Source organism: Drosophila serrata, unplaced genomic scaffold (assembly GCF_035046125.1).
Source record: "Drosophila serrata isolate PLE 108 unplaced genomic scaffold, ASM3504612v1 contig_334, whole genome shotgun sequence".
In the NCBI taxonomy this organism is placed as follows: Eukaryota; Metazoa; Arthropoda; class Insecta; order Diptera; family Drosophilidae; genus Drosophila; species Drosophila serrata.
Window position 1 is genome coordinate 255,340 of NW_028257232.1, and position 16,342 is coordinate 271,681.

The 16,342-nt window shown below is 47.4% G+C and overlaps 1 protein-coding gene across 1 annotated transcript; it reads right to left on the reverse strand.

Annotated features, from left to right (window-relative positions):
* Window positions 1-3,390: 3,390 nt before the first annotated feature.
* gsb (paired box protein gooseberry) lies at window positions 3,391-6,034 on the reverse strand. Its single transcript, XM_020947893.2, has 2 exons — window positions 5,797-6,034; window positions 3,391-4,806 (listed from the first exon to the last, which is right to left on the reverse strand). Exons 1-2 carry the CDS (start codon window positions 5,849-5,851, stop codon window positions 3,560-3,562), a joined length of 1,302 nt encoding a protein of 433 aa, XP_020803552.1. The 5' UTR covers window positions 5,852-6,034; the 3' UTR covers window positions 3,391-3,559.
* Between the last annotated feature and the right edge of the window lie 10,308 nt (window positions 6,035-16,342).

Sequence of the window (16,342 nt, forward strand, 5' to 3'; positions counted from 1 at the left end):
CCTTTTATGCCCCCATTCTGGCCTAACGCAATCACAAACAGAAGACTGAAGAGAACAGGTAAAAAGGGGGGAGGGTGGGTGGCGGCAGGCCGCGAGAGACAGCGGCTGTCCAAAAACAAACAAATATTCGTGCGGCGGTCAAAATCAACAGCAGTTCGCCTTTGTTTTTCTTGTTGCTGCTGCTGCTGCTTTCTCAGCTATCCGCTAGGTGGAGCCGCCGAAATCACCGAAAAACAGTGGTGGCAAATAACAACAATGTTAAAAATGTTAACGATGTAACCCCTTATAAAATTTTGATAAAAGCGACAAAAATTGATTTTTTTTCATACATGTCTAGAAAGTTTCACCTGTTGATGCTGATCAAGAATATATATGATTTATGGGGTTGGAAATAACTCCTTCATAGCGATACGAGCTTCTGGTTAAATCTATAATACAGTTCTTTGAGTCGATATTATTTATATTTTTTTATATGACAATTTGTTCAACAAATCAAAGTTTAAAAAACTCATAACTTACACTGCACTTTTTCTTTTTCTGTGCATTCCAATTGGCCCGGGTCGACATCGTAATCGACTCGCAGCTGCACTACCATTATACAGTCGAAGTTCTGGGCCTGGTCCTGGGCTCCTCCTGGTCTGGGGTTTCTTATTGAATTGTAATGTTATTTTGTTTCGGGTGCCCCTGCTGCTTCTCCATCGACGTCATCGATTGTGGCTTTCAGACGCCGACGGCAGATTGTGGAAGCAGACCAGGCAATAGTTGTGATGCTTTTAGTAAAGTATAAAGACATTGGAGGAGGCCTATGATTGGATGGCTTTTAGGAGCCGTAAGAAGGGATCTCAGGGAGACACTTGCCTTAAAAGGGAGCTCCTCAATAATATAGACATACGGACACCTCAGGCAGGGCGACGACTGTTGCGGTTTGATTAAAAGCTCACATGTGTAACTCAAACACTCGGCTTATCAAATTTTTAACGCGAATCGATCAAAATGCACGCCCTATTGCTCTGCAGAGATTTCCAAGCAGCACTTGCACCCTACTCTCAGAGGAAGACAATCCGCGTTCAAGCTCGGTGCGGAGTTAGAATCAGCCCTCTCGATGCCACACATCGATCCAGAAGCAACACACCAAGAGATATGCTCTAAATTTGCGTTACGTAACGGAATTTAAAGCGTTCCTTATCAGATTGGTTTTGATGTTTTATCAACGCTCGCTGCTCGTGAACGTGAATACTCGCACATACACATACCGCTGCCGCTTTAGGCACGGTTGTTGTTGCTTTCTGGCTGCGCCATTTAATACGTAAATAATTTTTAATGAATATATGATATACATATATTGTTCGGCGTGCGGCTTCAAACAAGCAAATATGTATGTAAGTGTGTGAAAAATTGGCGGAAAATTCCCAAAGAGTCAACACTTGAAAATTGTATTATAATTCATCAGCGGACGAACTGTGGCGTCTTGTTGCGGAATATGCATTAACGCTGCTGATTGGTGGCAATTAATAGTAGATGTAGTTTCTGTTTTGTATATGCAGTTCTAAGGCAGGAAGGAATAGATCTAGCGGAAAATCTAAGTCCCAATTTGATTAAAAATTTTCTTGTAACATTGGTAGCTCGGTAGATCGTCAATCATAAACAGAATTCCATCTCAAAGCGAATTCAGCTACCGGACCTTCATTGACCTCACAGGAAGTCTGGTTTGAGGCATCAAAATTCGCATGCCTTCATCTCGGATCTTTGTCTATCGAAGACGCATAAATCATGCTATGTCGGGAGGGCCTTTCAACAGCTCTGTCAAAGTGCCGCTGCGGAACTCTCACTTGGGCCTTGACTGGCCAAATAAATTTAAGTTGTGTATAAAAATATCCAAGTCGGTGGGCCTGACACCGGGACCCAGCCCAGGATAAGAGTTGTCTTCGGGACAAACGAAGCCGCAGGCTACTGTGTGGCATGGGAATGACAAAGTGGAAACAGGACAGGCCAGGCAGGATGGAACACCCCAGGACAAGATGAGATCAATTATGATTGTCACAGCTGACACACATTATCGCCCCTGAGTTGTGTGCGGAAGGGAGACAGGGAACCACGAACCTGTCGTCGTGTCCCGGACGGGACTCTCCGATCCTCGGATCCCGAGATATGAACTAATTGATGTTTTCATTTCTGGCTCTCTGACGGCCGGAGAACGTATTCCTTATAGGTGGTAAGTGCGACGCCCGCTGAGCACACATAATTGAGAGCAGCGGGAAGGTCCTGAAGAAAGGACACCGAGACCCAAGAACCGAGATTCGAGATCTTCCTACCTGAGGCTGTTGCTTGCAGATAGCACCACCAAAGACTTCGATCGGCCGTAACTAGTGCAGGATGCATGGGGAAGGGCTAGTTGTACGTACAAGTAGGTCCGGCCCTCCCTTGCTGTCATTTTGTCAATGGTTTTGTTCACTCCCGTGTGCACTTCGCCGCCTTTTCGGGTCCTCTCATCTTCGGTCAGGCCCACATTTGACGGCATCTTTAAAGTCCTGACGTTGGTGGTCGCCGGAGTCCGGTGCTCATATTTTGCGCATCCCATTGTCAATTGCTCTATTTGGCTGCCAGCGATGTGTGTGGCTCCCAGTACAATGCACAGTTCCCAAATTATTTTTGTATTATCGAATTAACCACTGAACATGTTTGCCGTTTTTGTCTGTAATTGTTTAATTGTCAGATCATGAGTCGGCTTGTTGTCTGGCCATGTCAGAGCAGAGTGCCCCCGCCCTTGCCAGAACCCGCCGCCATCCAGTCACGACAAGGAGTCGCATCGCTGGGCGATCGGCATGTTAGTACATTGTCTTCCTGTCATTTCAGCGACATTTTCCTGAACTATTTTGAAGGATTATAGTTGGTTGTGCTTGCTTGTGTGAACCTGTCAGAAGGCCCGCTGCATGTACATGGCCACAACAGGTCCTGTGTGTGGTCCAAGATCTCGAAGACAATGTCATTAGACTCTAATGGAGTGTGAGCGGTTTGCCTCTATTGTGTCTCAATGCAATAATGGGATCAATTTAATGTCACAAATGCCCAAGCGACCCCTACGAAATCCCATTTTAAATCCCATTTTAAATTTTTGTTTGGGAATGTGTGCCATGTATGGGGATAATATAAGCTGGCGTTTTAAAGATCTTAAAAAATTTGAAAAATCATGAATAAGGGTGGGTTTCTCTTCGTGGATTTAAAATTGGTCGAGAGCTGTAGATTCGAGAAGTGAATAACGTGAATATTTTAAAAAACCATTTTAAATATTATTAATATATTGTTGGCAATGTTTCTTCTTGGTTTCATTTGCGATTTAGACCACAGTTTATGAAGGCATTTGTCTGTCCCAAATTAATATGAAAAACAAAGTTTTTTAAATTTTTAATTTCAACTTTTATTTCTTTGATTGTCGCTCCTCTTTTTAAATCTACAAGAACATGATCCTTAAAGTAAAATGCGAAATAGGTTTAAACAGTCTTAAGGTCTTTAGATGACGACTTATATGTAGCCTAAAAGTACTACCAAGAAGGTGAAGCGCTTAGAATCCGAAGTAGGGATAGGTGGGGGCAGGCATCATGGAGCTCTTCGGGTCGACCTGATGGTGGTACCCACCCATGTGGTTGGGTGCGGCTGCCGAGGACGGGAAGAATGAGCCGGCGAAGTTATAGCTGTCCCAAGAGGAGGGATGGTGGGAGCCAGAGGCGGCAGCGGACGCGAACTGGGAACGAAGCTGCTCGGCAGATGTGGCTGCTGTGGCAGCACTGGACATGGAATAGGCAGAGGCACTGGCGGCAGAGTAGGGGGCATTGCCTGATCCCATGCCGTAGGTGGGGTTCATGAAGTCGCCATTGGCACCTGGCTGCTGGGTTTGCGACTGCACCGGGCTGTGGGCGGCAGAGCTGCTGCCAGAGGTGCTGCTGGCAGGGGACATAGAGGCAACCGAGCCTCCATATCCGGGGTGGGTCTCATAGGCAGCTCCCGAAGTCGCCCATGATTGGGAATTGTAAAGCCCCATGTTGGGAGCAGCGGCCGCGACGGAGGCGGTGGATGAAGTGGCTCCATATGAAGCAGCTGTGGGAGCAAATCCGGGCACCTGCTGAGTGTTCAGCTGCTTGCGCAGACGAGCACGGCGGTTGGAGAACCACACTTGAACACGGGCCTCCGTTAGTCCTGTGCCCTGGGCCAACTCCTCGCGAGTGTATACATCGGGGTACTGGGTGCGAGCAAAGATGCGCTCCAAGGCGTCGATCTGGTCGTTGGAGAAGGTGGTGCGAGAGCGCCTCTGCTTCCGCTTCAGCTGCACACTGGGCTCGGCGTCATCCTCACTCTCGTCCTCGCTGCCCGCAGATCCAGCACCTCCTCCACCAAGGATGCCATCAATGCTGTGAGAGGTTCCCGATCCGGAGGGTCCGCGCAGCAGGCGTGAAATGGAACTCACTGAAGGGGCGCTCTGCTTGTCGCAGACCCCGGACTCGATCAGTTTGGCGCGGATCTCCCAGCTGAAGATGCCGGGCTGCGACTGCTTCAGCTCCTCGATCCTGGCCTCGATGTCGGGAGTGGCCACGCGCGGCTTGCTGCCGCCTATAACACCCGGTCGGATGGAGCCAGTCTCTTGGAAGCGGTTAAGGATCTTCGAGACGCAGCCGTGGGACACGCGCAGCTGGCGGGAGATGACGCAAGGCCGAACTCCTGCGGCTGCCATCTCCACTATTTGACGGCGGATGTGATTAGGCAGGGGACGCCCGTTGATGAAGACGCCACCAAGCTGGTTGACGCGACCCTGTCCTAGAATAAAAAGAGGAGATGGAATCGAGATAAGTACATGTGAACAGGCAGAGATCTGGGGTAATCCCTCTTTCTGTGATCCTCTTACTACGGCTCAAGTGCGCTTGCTGGTGGCCTTGTTTTCGCCCCGAAGATCTTTCAATTAACTTTTTTGTTCGTGCCCAATTGAGCAGTAGTGACCACTTCGCTGGCTTGCGTTCGGATCGTTCTGAGCAGGATAAGCCCGAGGATCACTTGGCACGATCTTTTGTTGCAAACGGACACAAATGATTCGTTGGCCATTTGTAGATACAACAAAACGCAAATTGGCAATTTGCGTAGGCCTATTTTTTGTCGAGAGAATAGAAAGCCGATCTGGCCGGGAATGCAGCTGCATCCAAAGCCGGCTCATGCAATGAAATCAAACTAATAATCCATAAGCGCTGCAGAGACGCCCAGCTGTGACGGCTAATATGAGCACAAGAGTGTGTCTGTGCCGACCCCAAAAACACCAAACACAACACGGCCAAAAGCCGAAAAGAGAAATAAAGTCCCAGCCCATGTGCAGGCAGGGTCTGGTGTTTGGGGCGCAGACGTTGTCAGCTACGTGATACCCAAGTCTTGGGTCCCGGGATCGGAGTCATTCCAAGATCAAAGCCCAGCGCCACAAAGCCGCCGGGGCAAGAGACGAGCCATGAGCTGGTCGCGCCAAAAAGTCTGCAAAGTCCGAGCTTGAGTCTGGGTCTGGGACTGGGACTGGGACTGGGCCTGGATCACAAACACAATCAATAAAAGCTGATCATGCTGCCGGACGGGTAATGATCTCTCGTTTGAAAACAGCGGGCGAAAGCGCTGTCCGAATGATGAGCCAGCATTTTTCCGCATTGGCCTGACGTTTTGTACTCGTAATTGTGGTAATTGGTAATGATCGTTGTGATCTATGGATCTTCGATCTGCGATCTGTTATCTACAATCTGCCTTCGTTATCTATATATGTACGTAGGTGCTTACCTTGGAAGGGATATCCGGCAAAGTAGGGTGTCATGTTGATAGCCGAAACAGCCATGTCTTTTTGTGTCGAGTTGGGGTAATCCTTGGTTCGTCTTGGATAGCGCTAGCTAAACTCTTGTCTTCGTATAGTTTTCTTGTACGATATTCACACACAGTTTGCCGAAATGCACGCAGGTCAGAATATGTTCGAATGCGCAATGAGAGGTGATGCTGCTCGTTTGCTTGACAGCTCGAAACTGATTTTGAGACGGTCAGCCGCAAGACTAAAACGAATTCGTGAGATTCTCCGGGTCTGGGAAAACCAGTTTTCGGTCAGCCTGGAGAACCAGTGCGGCGAGGGTGGAACTGCGAGCAGTTGCGAGAGCGAGAGGTGGTGATCTGTCAGTTGGCCAGAGCAGAGCAGCACTCTTCCGGCTCCGTGTGTGTGCCAGAGCAGTGCAGTCGAACCAGAGCGACAGAGAACGAGAGTGAGGGTTTTCACAGCATGGCTGCAATTTCGTTGGCTCCGCCTTCAGAGAACTGAGCTGAATTTCGACTCGTATTCCTCCCTGACCCGGCTCTTGCGCAACTCCGAGTCGAGTGGGTTAGAGCTGCTGATTATTTATTTTATTCTCCTCTAATTTGGAGTTATGCTAGTCCCATGGAGTTCCTATGTTCCATATTCGCACCAACTACTGGCCGAGTTGATTGCGCATATCGTAATCACATTACCAGCACAATTTCCGCTGCCACCTTCGCAAACAAACAGTTTTCCCCCTCGCCCCGGCACAGAAATAGATTTTTATTATGGAATCCGTAGAGCGGAGAACACTGTAGCTCAATTCAAGGCTCTGAATGGTTGTACGGTGGCAGGAAAAGCAGAATGAAAAAAGTTTTAAGCCCTCAGAACTCTTTTGCTGCATTATCTCGCCCAGACAGGCCATGAAACGCATTTTGTTTGCATTCCATACTGGCGGCAAGCCTTCGTAGTGGCCTTGGGACTGGGTGGCGGTGCCTGGGGCTCAGGTACACGTGTCTGGACTCCTTTTTTGCGGGATTTTCCTGTTCATTTGGCAAACGAGTCCGTTCAATTGATTCGAAAGCACAACTGCCTTAAAGCCAGTTACAAAGAACTCTATTCCGGCACTATGCTTTATGGTTTAACTTGGCAACACGCTTCATTAAAAGTTCATTTCGCAGCTGTGATTCAATTATCGTGGCAAGCAGAGTCGTCGCTATTTGCTTACATTAATTAGAGGCCACCCATACTGATACCCACACTCTGGGCCGAAACAAAAGCCAAAATTAATATTCATGAGAAAGAAACTCGGAACGACCACTAATATGTGTGGACGTACAGTGGGAAGCTGACAAAAACCTTTTCGCACGAGCAAAAAGGAAGAGGAAAAAGAAAAAGTAAACTCCATTTCCGAGTGCATGACTTTTGGTTAATTTCCAGCGAGTACGAGTGCTCTCGGCCACGAGTGTCGGCCAAAATCAAAGAAGTTTTGGCCATGTTGCGTATACGCCGCGTGTGCGAGCATTGAAATTATGCGGCATCATAGCCGAGGCTAGTGTAGGGACGCGAACAATGTGTGGATACGGACTGAGTTGTTGCCACTGTTGTTGGTTGTCGGTTGTCTGCTGTTGTTTGTTGGTTGGGGCAAGTTGTCTCTGTATTTGTATCTGTATCTCTGAGATACTTTCGGCGTGGGTGCGACGTTGAGCGCTGAATGTATGCCATTTGGCAATAATTGCGGGACTATTGTACACCAGGCCGCCACGCTCGGTGTGTGGCTTCGCTCGAGGCAATCGCTCAAATCATTTGACAACTGAAACTGCTACTGTGCGATTGGCAAAGTCGAAGCAGACTCGAAGTCGGATTCTGTTCAAATACGGACCGTGTGTGTCAGCGGGAATGATGAATCTGTACCCGTTTTGAACACTGGAATTCGATCGGCAAGTGTTCGCTCGGAGGCTCTATTATCTGCATTGACTGCTATTCTCTCATATATCTACAGCTATGTATATTGCTTTCGCATTGACCTGGACCATATCCGAGAGTTGCCAGCTTTTCTATATACATTATTTGTTGGAAATAAATGGCCCCGCCTCAGACTCAGCATCAGTCGAGGACGACATACTTTTCTCCCCGTTGACTTTGGCATTTTTGTGGGAATTTTTTAATATTTTTCGTAAGTCAGAAGCAGGGCAGACAGAGAACCATGGGGGAGTCAATGTATTTGCCTAGCTGTCGAGTATCAGTTCGAGCTGGAAAATTCATTTGCGGAAAAAGCAGACAAACGGCTGACTGCGGCCAAAGTGAGTGATGGCCCTAAAATGCTGTGGAATTCAATTTTTACAGCATTTCTTTACTTTTTTCGGCCAAAAAGCGTTTGAGAGGCGTTCGAAGGGGGCCTGCCGTATCGATATATGCCACTATTCAAACGGCGGGCATAATTTTTCATAAGCGTCGTGTATTAGTGTGTAATGAAGACTCCGTCCGAAACGCTCGGCTAATGACTCCCAAAACGCTCCCAATAAATTCCGCTGAGAAATTACCACTAACGCCCATATGTCAGCTTAGGCCAAAGCTGGAGCTGGAGCCCAGGGTAACACCAACAGATGTGGCAGCGAAACAAGAAAACTAAATTAAAACTCAACCGCAACTGTTTACACAGCAAATGTTGCCACAAAGGGGCGGCTTGCCCTGGCCCCAGGCTGAAAGCCAAATCCCAGTAACAGAAACAGAGATGATTAATTAAGGCGGCTACTTGGCAGAAGAGGATCGGGATAGGGATCGGGATCGGGATCGGGGTCAGTTGGTCGCCGCCACAGAGGTGAGAAGAGTAATATGTACAAATATATCACTCCTTCGGAACGGTTAAAAATGAATTAATAATGTGTGATCCGATGCCGCCCCGAGAAACGCGGAATGCCAGTTGGCGAGGAGTCCAGCAACGGAGTCACTGAAGGACTTCGGAGCCAGAGCTGAGCCAGCCAATCAGGAGTGTTGTGAGGGATGACGATGCAAAAGGATATTGCCCGAGGACCGCTTGACTCTGGTTGGGCGCACAAAGAAGGCCATTATGTGCATGATCTGTGGTTTCCCCCTCCACTTCGCGCGCAGCATCGCTTGCGGCGCTTTGTCGGCAAAAGTGTGAACAGAACCGTGCAGGGGAATGGAGTGGACTGGTGTGAGGGAGTTAGGGGAGGATACGGACACCCAAGCCGCTGCCGCCACCATCGAAGTGTGAATTCTAACAGCCCGCGTCGGCGGTGCCGTCGTAAATAATGCATTCGGGATTCGGTCACAGTTGCTGAAATGTACGGATTCCCTGAATCCATTGCATCTCAAAGAGCGAATGCTGATCGCGATGAAGATGAAGGAATATTCTGCCTAATTGACTTGGGCGTAGCGCCTTCGTTTATCGCATTCCTGTTAATTCCGAGCTGATCCCGAATCACACACCGGTCGCCTTCTGATATGGCTTCGATTCCTTTGCTTCGATTCCTTTGCTCCGATTTCAGATCTTAGATGGTCAGCTAGCGCTTGGTTCGGCGTTAAGCCATAAACTCGTTTAGCACCTGCAGCGGCGGCACCGAAAGGTGCGATGTCAATGATTGTAATTATGACGCCTGCGCATATTACCCAATAAAAGGGTTTCGCCGACTCAGCTCGATACGGCTAAATCGGTGGTCATGATCGTATCACTCTCCACAAGCGAGAGGCCTTCCCAGCGATATCTGGAACCTGGGCGATTCCAGACTGTGACCCGACCCGCTGAGGTTTTCGTCACAAATGTCTTTTCGATGCAGCTCGATTGCATCCTACCTCATCCGTGGTAGGAAATAATTCATATTTTATCACATTACGATTATAACTAATTTGACATTGAAATATTAGGATGTCCAGCCCCAACCAGATACCGCTTGAATATGTAGCCGTAGAAGAAATAATCACGAAACGCCATCAATCGTTTGAGGATGATGCAGCTCAGGGCATAATTTTGTACTAAAATCTAAAAAAACATTATCTACAGAGCAGATATTTTCCCTCTGGTTTCGGTGGTTTTGATTTATTTACCATAGTAAATATAAATGCATTCGAAATGCATTTTAGCTATGCACTCGGCTCCGCCACCGATCTTCGAAATTATCGTCAGTCGCTGCTGGTCCATGTGAAAATGGAAAATAAGTAATTATTCAAAGGCTTACTCCAGAGGCATTAAACGCCGAGATCGTGGTTCTACCATTAATTAAAAACGCATTTCCCGATGTCCAGCCATGCCTCAGTTCCAGTTGCATCTCCAAATCGATTTGATACAATTTTGACTTTGTTGATTTTTCCCAAAAGTGACAATTGGCCAGCGTGATTCTCAATTATTTCTAGGTGAGGCCATGCGTCGGCACATGTCAAAGTACAGGGTCTTATAGCTCCCAACTTGCCGCGATTATGATTTGAGCCTCATGTCCAGTTCCCGTTAGGGCAGCTATTGTAAGGTCTCGTGCCGAATATTCCAAATCAAATTGCAGCTTTCAATGCTCTGCACTTTTCCCTTAGTTTCGGCGAGTGTGGAAAATTGAGCTGCATGTTATCTTCTGTTGATTTAATTAGATTTTGATTTGTTGCGCCATTTTGCGCATTTAATTGATGTTAGGTTCCTGGAATCAGAGATTATTACCAAGCTGGTTTTGAAGATGCCGCCACCGCTCTGGTCAGATAAGAGGTTTTTCTGCTATTTTAATTACCATCCATATCTGCGTCTCTAGGTATAACTCACTGCCTTTAGTGGGCGTCCAAATCAATTTTCAATAAGCATCTAAGCGTCTTTAGGTCGATTAACACTTAAGGCATCAGCATCTTCATTATGATTATTGCCGCTCTATGCTAATTTCCCGGCTCGGTGTCAAAAATCCACAAAACTCCAAGTCTCTAATTTAATTACCATAATTTGGCAACACCTTTTTCGGGTGTCGACGCCTACCAACAACCTGGCAGATGCGTATCTTCCAGATCGTCTCGCTCGCAGATACCAGACACCCGTATTTGCTGTTTGTGCGTTTAGGCTAAAAAGCGCTGCTAAAGCGATTGGCAACGCCGGCAGTGGCAGTGGCATGCAGGATGTAGGCCGTATCCAGAAGTTGACTAAGTTGGCGTGTCAAATCGATCATCGGCACAGTTTGACAAGTCCATTTGGCCGACAGAGAGACAGGTCCGTAAAGCAGGAAACAAAACCGTGCCGAGCCGGGCTAAACAAAGTCTCTGGACCACCGGCCGTTTCGGTCTGGTCGAGTCCAGACGCAGAGTCGCCTGTTATAGGGACAGGGCCGGAGCGTAACACTTACGATTTGTAATGGCCTCTAATCATGCGACAAAAAGAGGAAGAGGTTCTCCCGCCAGGACCTACCGCCGCGTCAGCAAAACAGGTAGCCGATTGGGCAAATGTAGCATCTATACGCGCCGTCAGTCTGCGGTTCGGGTGTTAATGGTTTGTTAGTACGCGGTGGTGTCCTTGTCCTTGTCCTAGTCCTTGTCTTCCCGTCCAATGCCCAATGCCCTACGTCCGATACTTGATACTCCGCCCACCGCAATTATGACTCCTGTGGTCGTTGCGTTGCCCGTAATTTAGTTATCTCCTGAGACTACACGCGATTTTCGCCGGAAATAGACAGGGCCACAGAGATATTTGATTTAGCATGCACTGTTTAAAAACGCATTCGGCAGCGTATAAGCCGGCTTTACAGCCAATGCCAGGCGATAAACACCGCAGACAATACAATACGCTCGGCTCATAAATCTGCGAAAATCTGCGCGGTCCCGGTCCATCGATTGCCGGGGAAAGGATTCATGTTTAGCAAATTACTCAACAGCTGGCCAGCTGGAGGAGCTGGACCTGCTGCTGGGGAAGCAGGCGGAGGACGGCCGGCTAGCCATTAAATAAATTATAACGAACCCAGCCCCTGAGACGTTGAGCGGAATGGACTCCGCCGCCAACAAATTGCTCCCTGCCCGCCACCGATGAGCTCGCGCCCTCTCCATGTGGGAGACGACACGCAGTCTGCAGTTTCCGCGGATGAGGATCACGGCGGCAGGCCAGATGATGCAAAGGAGGAGGTGCATGTGTCAGCAGCTTGCTCAAAGCAAATGCCGCTGGGAGTTAGCTTTTTGGCTGCGTTCTTAATTTATGTTATTGATGCGAATGATATATGAAAGGCACTGAGGGAAATGGGGAGACTCGGTTGAGCCTGCGGATTTCAAAGACTCTCATAACAAATTATCAAGTTCGCATTTTGAAATTTAAATATTTTACCAAAAGCAACGTTTTAGCGGCCGTAAAAGCCCAAGGCAAAAGGTGTGTGGGAAAAATGCGCAGATGCAAATGCACATGCGAAATTTCGGTGAAGGTTGCACTTCAAAATTCTGCATGAGCAGTTAACGGACAAGCCAAAACGAGGAACACAGACGAAATGAGTTACGGATTTGCCATCGCTTAAGTTGAGTGCCAATCTGAGCCGGCTCCAAACTCCAGTCATATAAACAAATGAACATATGTAAAATTCATGCTCGACAGCGACAACTCGGACTGAGACTGAGCTGGGGACGAGCACTGGGACTGATGTTGATGTGTTTTACGACTTGACACAGAGCCTCAGAGGATGGGATGGACTGGGATGAGTATGAGGTCTCTACAGTGACTGGACAAAGTGGCCGACAAAAGTCGGTCGGAGATCCGTGCGCTTCAGCTCGGAGTTCGGAGTTCGGAACTGACTGAAATGGCTTTGAAGCGCACATTTGCCAAAGTGATCGTAAAAATGCCAAGCCAAATACCTTGAGCACGTCAAGCGCGGCAATTAAAATTGAACTTTTATGTTACAATGACATATAGCCCAGTCGCAGTCGGAGTCGCAGTCGCAGAGCGCCTTAGAGCTCTCAAATGAGATGGTGATGGGTGGCGAGGAGTGGAGGCCATCCGTGTGAACGAGTGAGATCAAAAGCTTGCGCCGCCTATACGCACTTGCAACTGGGAAAAGGACGCAGATAGTTTGCGAGCAAGTCCGAGCCAAGTGTCTCTGGTGGCCGGACAATGCAAATGCCCCGTCCTCGACCCGTGCCCCGTGCAGTTTTGTTTCACAATTTAATTGCAAATAAATTGAGTTTTTGGTACTTCATTTAAGCGAAACACGCTAAACTTTCCTGGACCGGCGGCGGTTTCATTAAAGTCGTCGTCGTTGGCTGTTTTGGAATGTCTGTCGGTTTTACGAGACTCTGAAAGTTTCGAAACTAATTCTTTGCATGAAATTAAAATTGTTTCCTATCCAACTGAGCTCTAAAAATATCTCTTTTCAGCAGGACTCTTCCCTGTAAGTTCTCCCTTTCCTTCCTGGAACACATCCTCCTGACTCATAATGAGGTTCCGCTAACTGATCCATCAAAAAACTGTCAACGGATGCTCGGGAACTCTGGGACTGGGCACACACAGTAGTCTCTGGTCCCCTAAAACTAGGAGTTGTTGACCAAACGGAAGGCAAAACAAACAACCTGGCGAGCCGGCAAATATTGAACAATCAGATATGACAGATAGCTCGTCCATCTGGAGTAGGACAAGTAAAATTAGGCACACACACGCGCACAACACCTAACTCACACTCACTAGCACTTCCAGCAAGGACAGTTGTCAAACAGTTTTCACTCCTTCATGCTAAATTTGCAAGGCAAACAAACGCTGTCGTTGGTCCCGCCGGACCTGCCACATCCAGACAGTAGACCCGGTGGTAGTGGCAAGGACGATGGAGGTGTCACAACGGCGGGGTGCCAGGCAGGAGCTGCTTGCACAGCGAGTGTCGATGCTAGATTGGAATTTGAAATACAGTTCGCATTTGAATTCGGTAGTAATCAGCCTTAGTTCTTACCAAATGCCCGAGGTCCATTCTAAGAAGCCTTCAGCCTTCAGCTTCAAGAGGGAGATAATAATAATTTTGAAGACTGCTTCGCACTTCCATTCAAAAGAGGTTTACGATCTCGTGAGTTTGAATGAATTTGACTGTATCCAAGCCGGCCCTTTACGGCCCCTCGTAATGATCTATAAAGCAAGTTTTATGTCTGCTCTTGGCGACAAAATTTACAGCCTTCAGTAAATCACAATTGTAGTGTGTAGTGCTGCCAACATGTGCTCTGATTCAGGATAAGACGGCGGAACCATAAAACCGTATCAGTAGTGTGGCTCAGGAACCTCGAAGTCTGTTCAAGGATTCTATGCTCCTTTACGGCAGTAGCTATTGAGTCCAAATTCCGTTTATGAGATGCTAATTGGGGCTTTGTTGGCGAATTATTAACTAGGAAATGTCCCATAAAGTGTGAACTGTAACACGATTTTCAAAATCATATATATTCCTGATCAGCATCAAAAGGCGATTCTTTCTAGGCGTAAAGGAAAGAAAATAAATTTTTGTCAATTTTTTCAAAATTTTAAATTGTCAAAAATTTACAAAAAATTTAATCTTTTTCTTAGCATGGGACTGCTTACCGAATTAAAATTAGTGCTTTTTGGCGGAGTTATGAGTTTTTTAAACTTTGATTAGTTGAACAAACTTTTAAATAAAAATAAGATTGAATGTCAGTTCAAATAATGCGTATATTAATACCATTGCAAAAAGAATTTAAAATTTGCTTTATTAAATACATTCAACTTTTCAGAGATGTAGGGTTTTAAGCAATTTCAATTCGAACCTCTTTAGCTCTGTTTTTTATACTTATTTGTCTTTTTTGAGCCTTGGCATGTTTAATTTGACTTTGAAGTCCTGTCCTGCCCAAACACTTTTAAATTTTCTAACCTCAGACTCCCAAACAGGAAGTCAACCACATTTATGGACGAATTTTCGTTTCACGAGGCACTAAAAGGACGCCTTGGCTCCTTATCAAACGTCGGAGATTCTGGCGCTGCCACGCATGAGGAGCTCCGATAATTGAAAACTGTCAATACGCAAATTAGGGAATTTGTCATGTTATCATGACCAAGTGCCTATGGTCTCAGCATGAGCACGGAAATGGGCGGAGACGCAATCAATTAATTCCCTGGCCAGGCAAGCATGTTCTCCTTGGCTCATTTGCATTGCCGTGCAGATGAGGCATTCCATTGCACTCAAGTGCCTTTCAGTGCGAAGTCCTTGCATAACGCTTCATTAGCATCCAGTTTAATGCTGATTACCGCTCAAGGACTCCCGGCCCAGCTTATTAGTACGTTCATAGGACATAGGCCCGAGTACCTAGTGGTAGTGTTGCCTCAGCTTGCCAGCTCATTCCGCTCGATTCAGCTCTGGAGTTTTGAATATTTTCATAGCTTAAAGATTTGCATGCGGCCTGCTGCCAGGAGCCGACTCTCTTCCATACACACTCGCTCAAAGGGCGAGGAACAGCCATTTTGGCTCTGAAGCCATCTACCGCTCCCTCCCCTGTCCCTTTCCTGATCCTGTGTGGAAGCCAGATGCAGGCTGCATGTGCGTATCCTTAATATGCGTAAACTTCACGCTTAATTCTTTATATCATGATGATGTCCTTTCGCTGTTTTCGCTTTTGTTCGTTGGTTTTTCAATTTTTCAAAAACTGCAGACCGTCCGAACAGTACCAGGTGTGACTTTCGTTTGCCATTAATGGCTGTTGATAGATTTTTATGTTTGTATATCGACAAATGACTTTTCCAGTTCGGGGTAGAAGTTTCTGGGGGAGTCTTGGCTCTGGCACTCCCATGTAGACTTTTTGATGCTGCCTACCAGCTTGTTAATTATTTTCCGGACACGTATTCCCTCAGTGCTGCGTAGTAGGCAGTCAGCTAATGAGCTTGAAGCTAATCCCCATACGGCTGCATTATTACACTAAATTTCATAAATCAATTGCAGTTTCTTGGGCTAACCCCAGGCATGGTTCCATCGAAGCAAACAAGCAAGAGCTGGCTAAGCCAAGAAGCTAAAGAAAGCCCGTACACAACTCATAAACCTCGCTGACAAAGACTTGGTCTAAATAGCTGGGAAGAAGGGATGCTGCAGGCAGGTCGGGAGCGGAAGAATGGGATAAACATACATTTGGGACACACGACACACGCAACTGTGGGTGCTAAAAATGCGAAAACCGGAACGATTGATAATGCGTCCTGGTCTGGGTAATGGGTAATGGGTAATGGTGTTGGGCCTGGTCTGGGCTCTCGCCCTGTGTCCTGTGCCCTGTGCCGACAGCAGCCTTCACGCTTTAATTGGCTGCCGGCGACAAAATAAAAGTCATACAATTCAGGACGAGACAGCTGCACGCTCCACACACACAGCCAAAGTGATCGGGCAAATTTCGACGGGGGGTTGACGTGCGGACGGATTATGGATGCGGATTCAGACTCGGATGCGGATGCGCTTCGCTATCAAGCATTCAGTGAAGAACCGCCCCGAACTGGCTTGGCCAATCAGACCTCTCCTCGGGCGTGGCATTAGCTTGATTAAAACGCGGAGAAAGACCGATTCTCTCCGGGATTCTCTCGAGCGGCTCTTGCCTCTCTGTCGCGCAGCGAAGTTTGATCGGTGC

Coding starts and splice junctions, on each gene's coding strand:
- gsb (XM_020947893.2), bottom strand. CDS start 5,851: ATGGCTGTTTCGGCTATCAACATGACACCCTACTTTGCCGGATATCCC. Junction 4,807..5,796: donor TGCCGGATATCCCTTCCAAG/GTAAGCACCTAC, acceptor TTTTTATTCTAG/GACAGGGTCGCGTCAACCAG.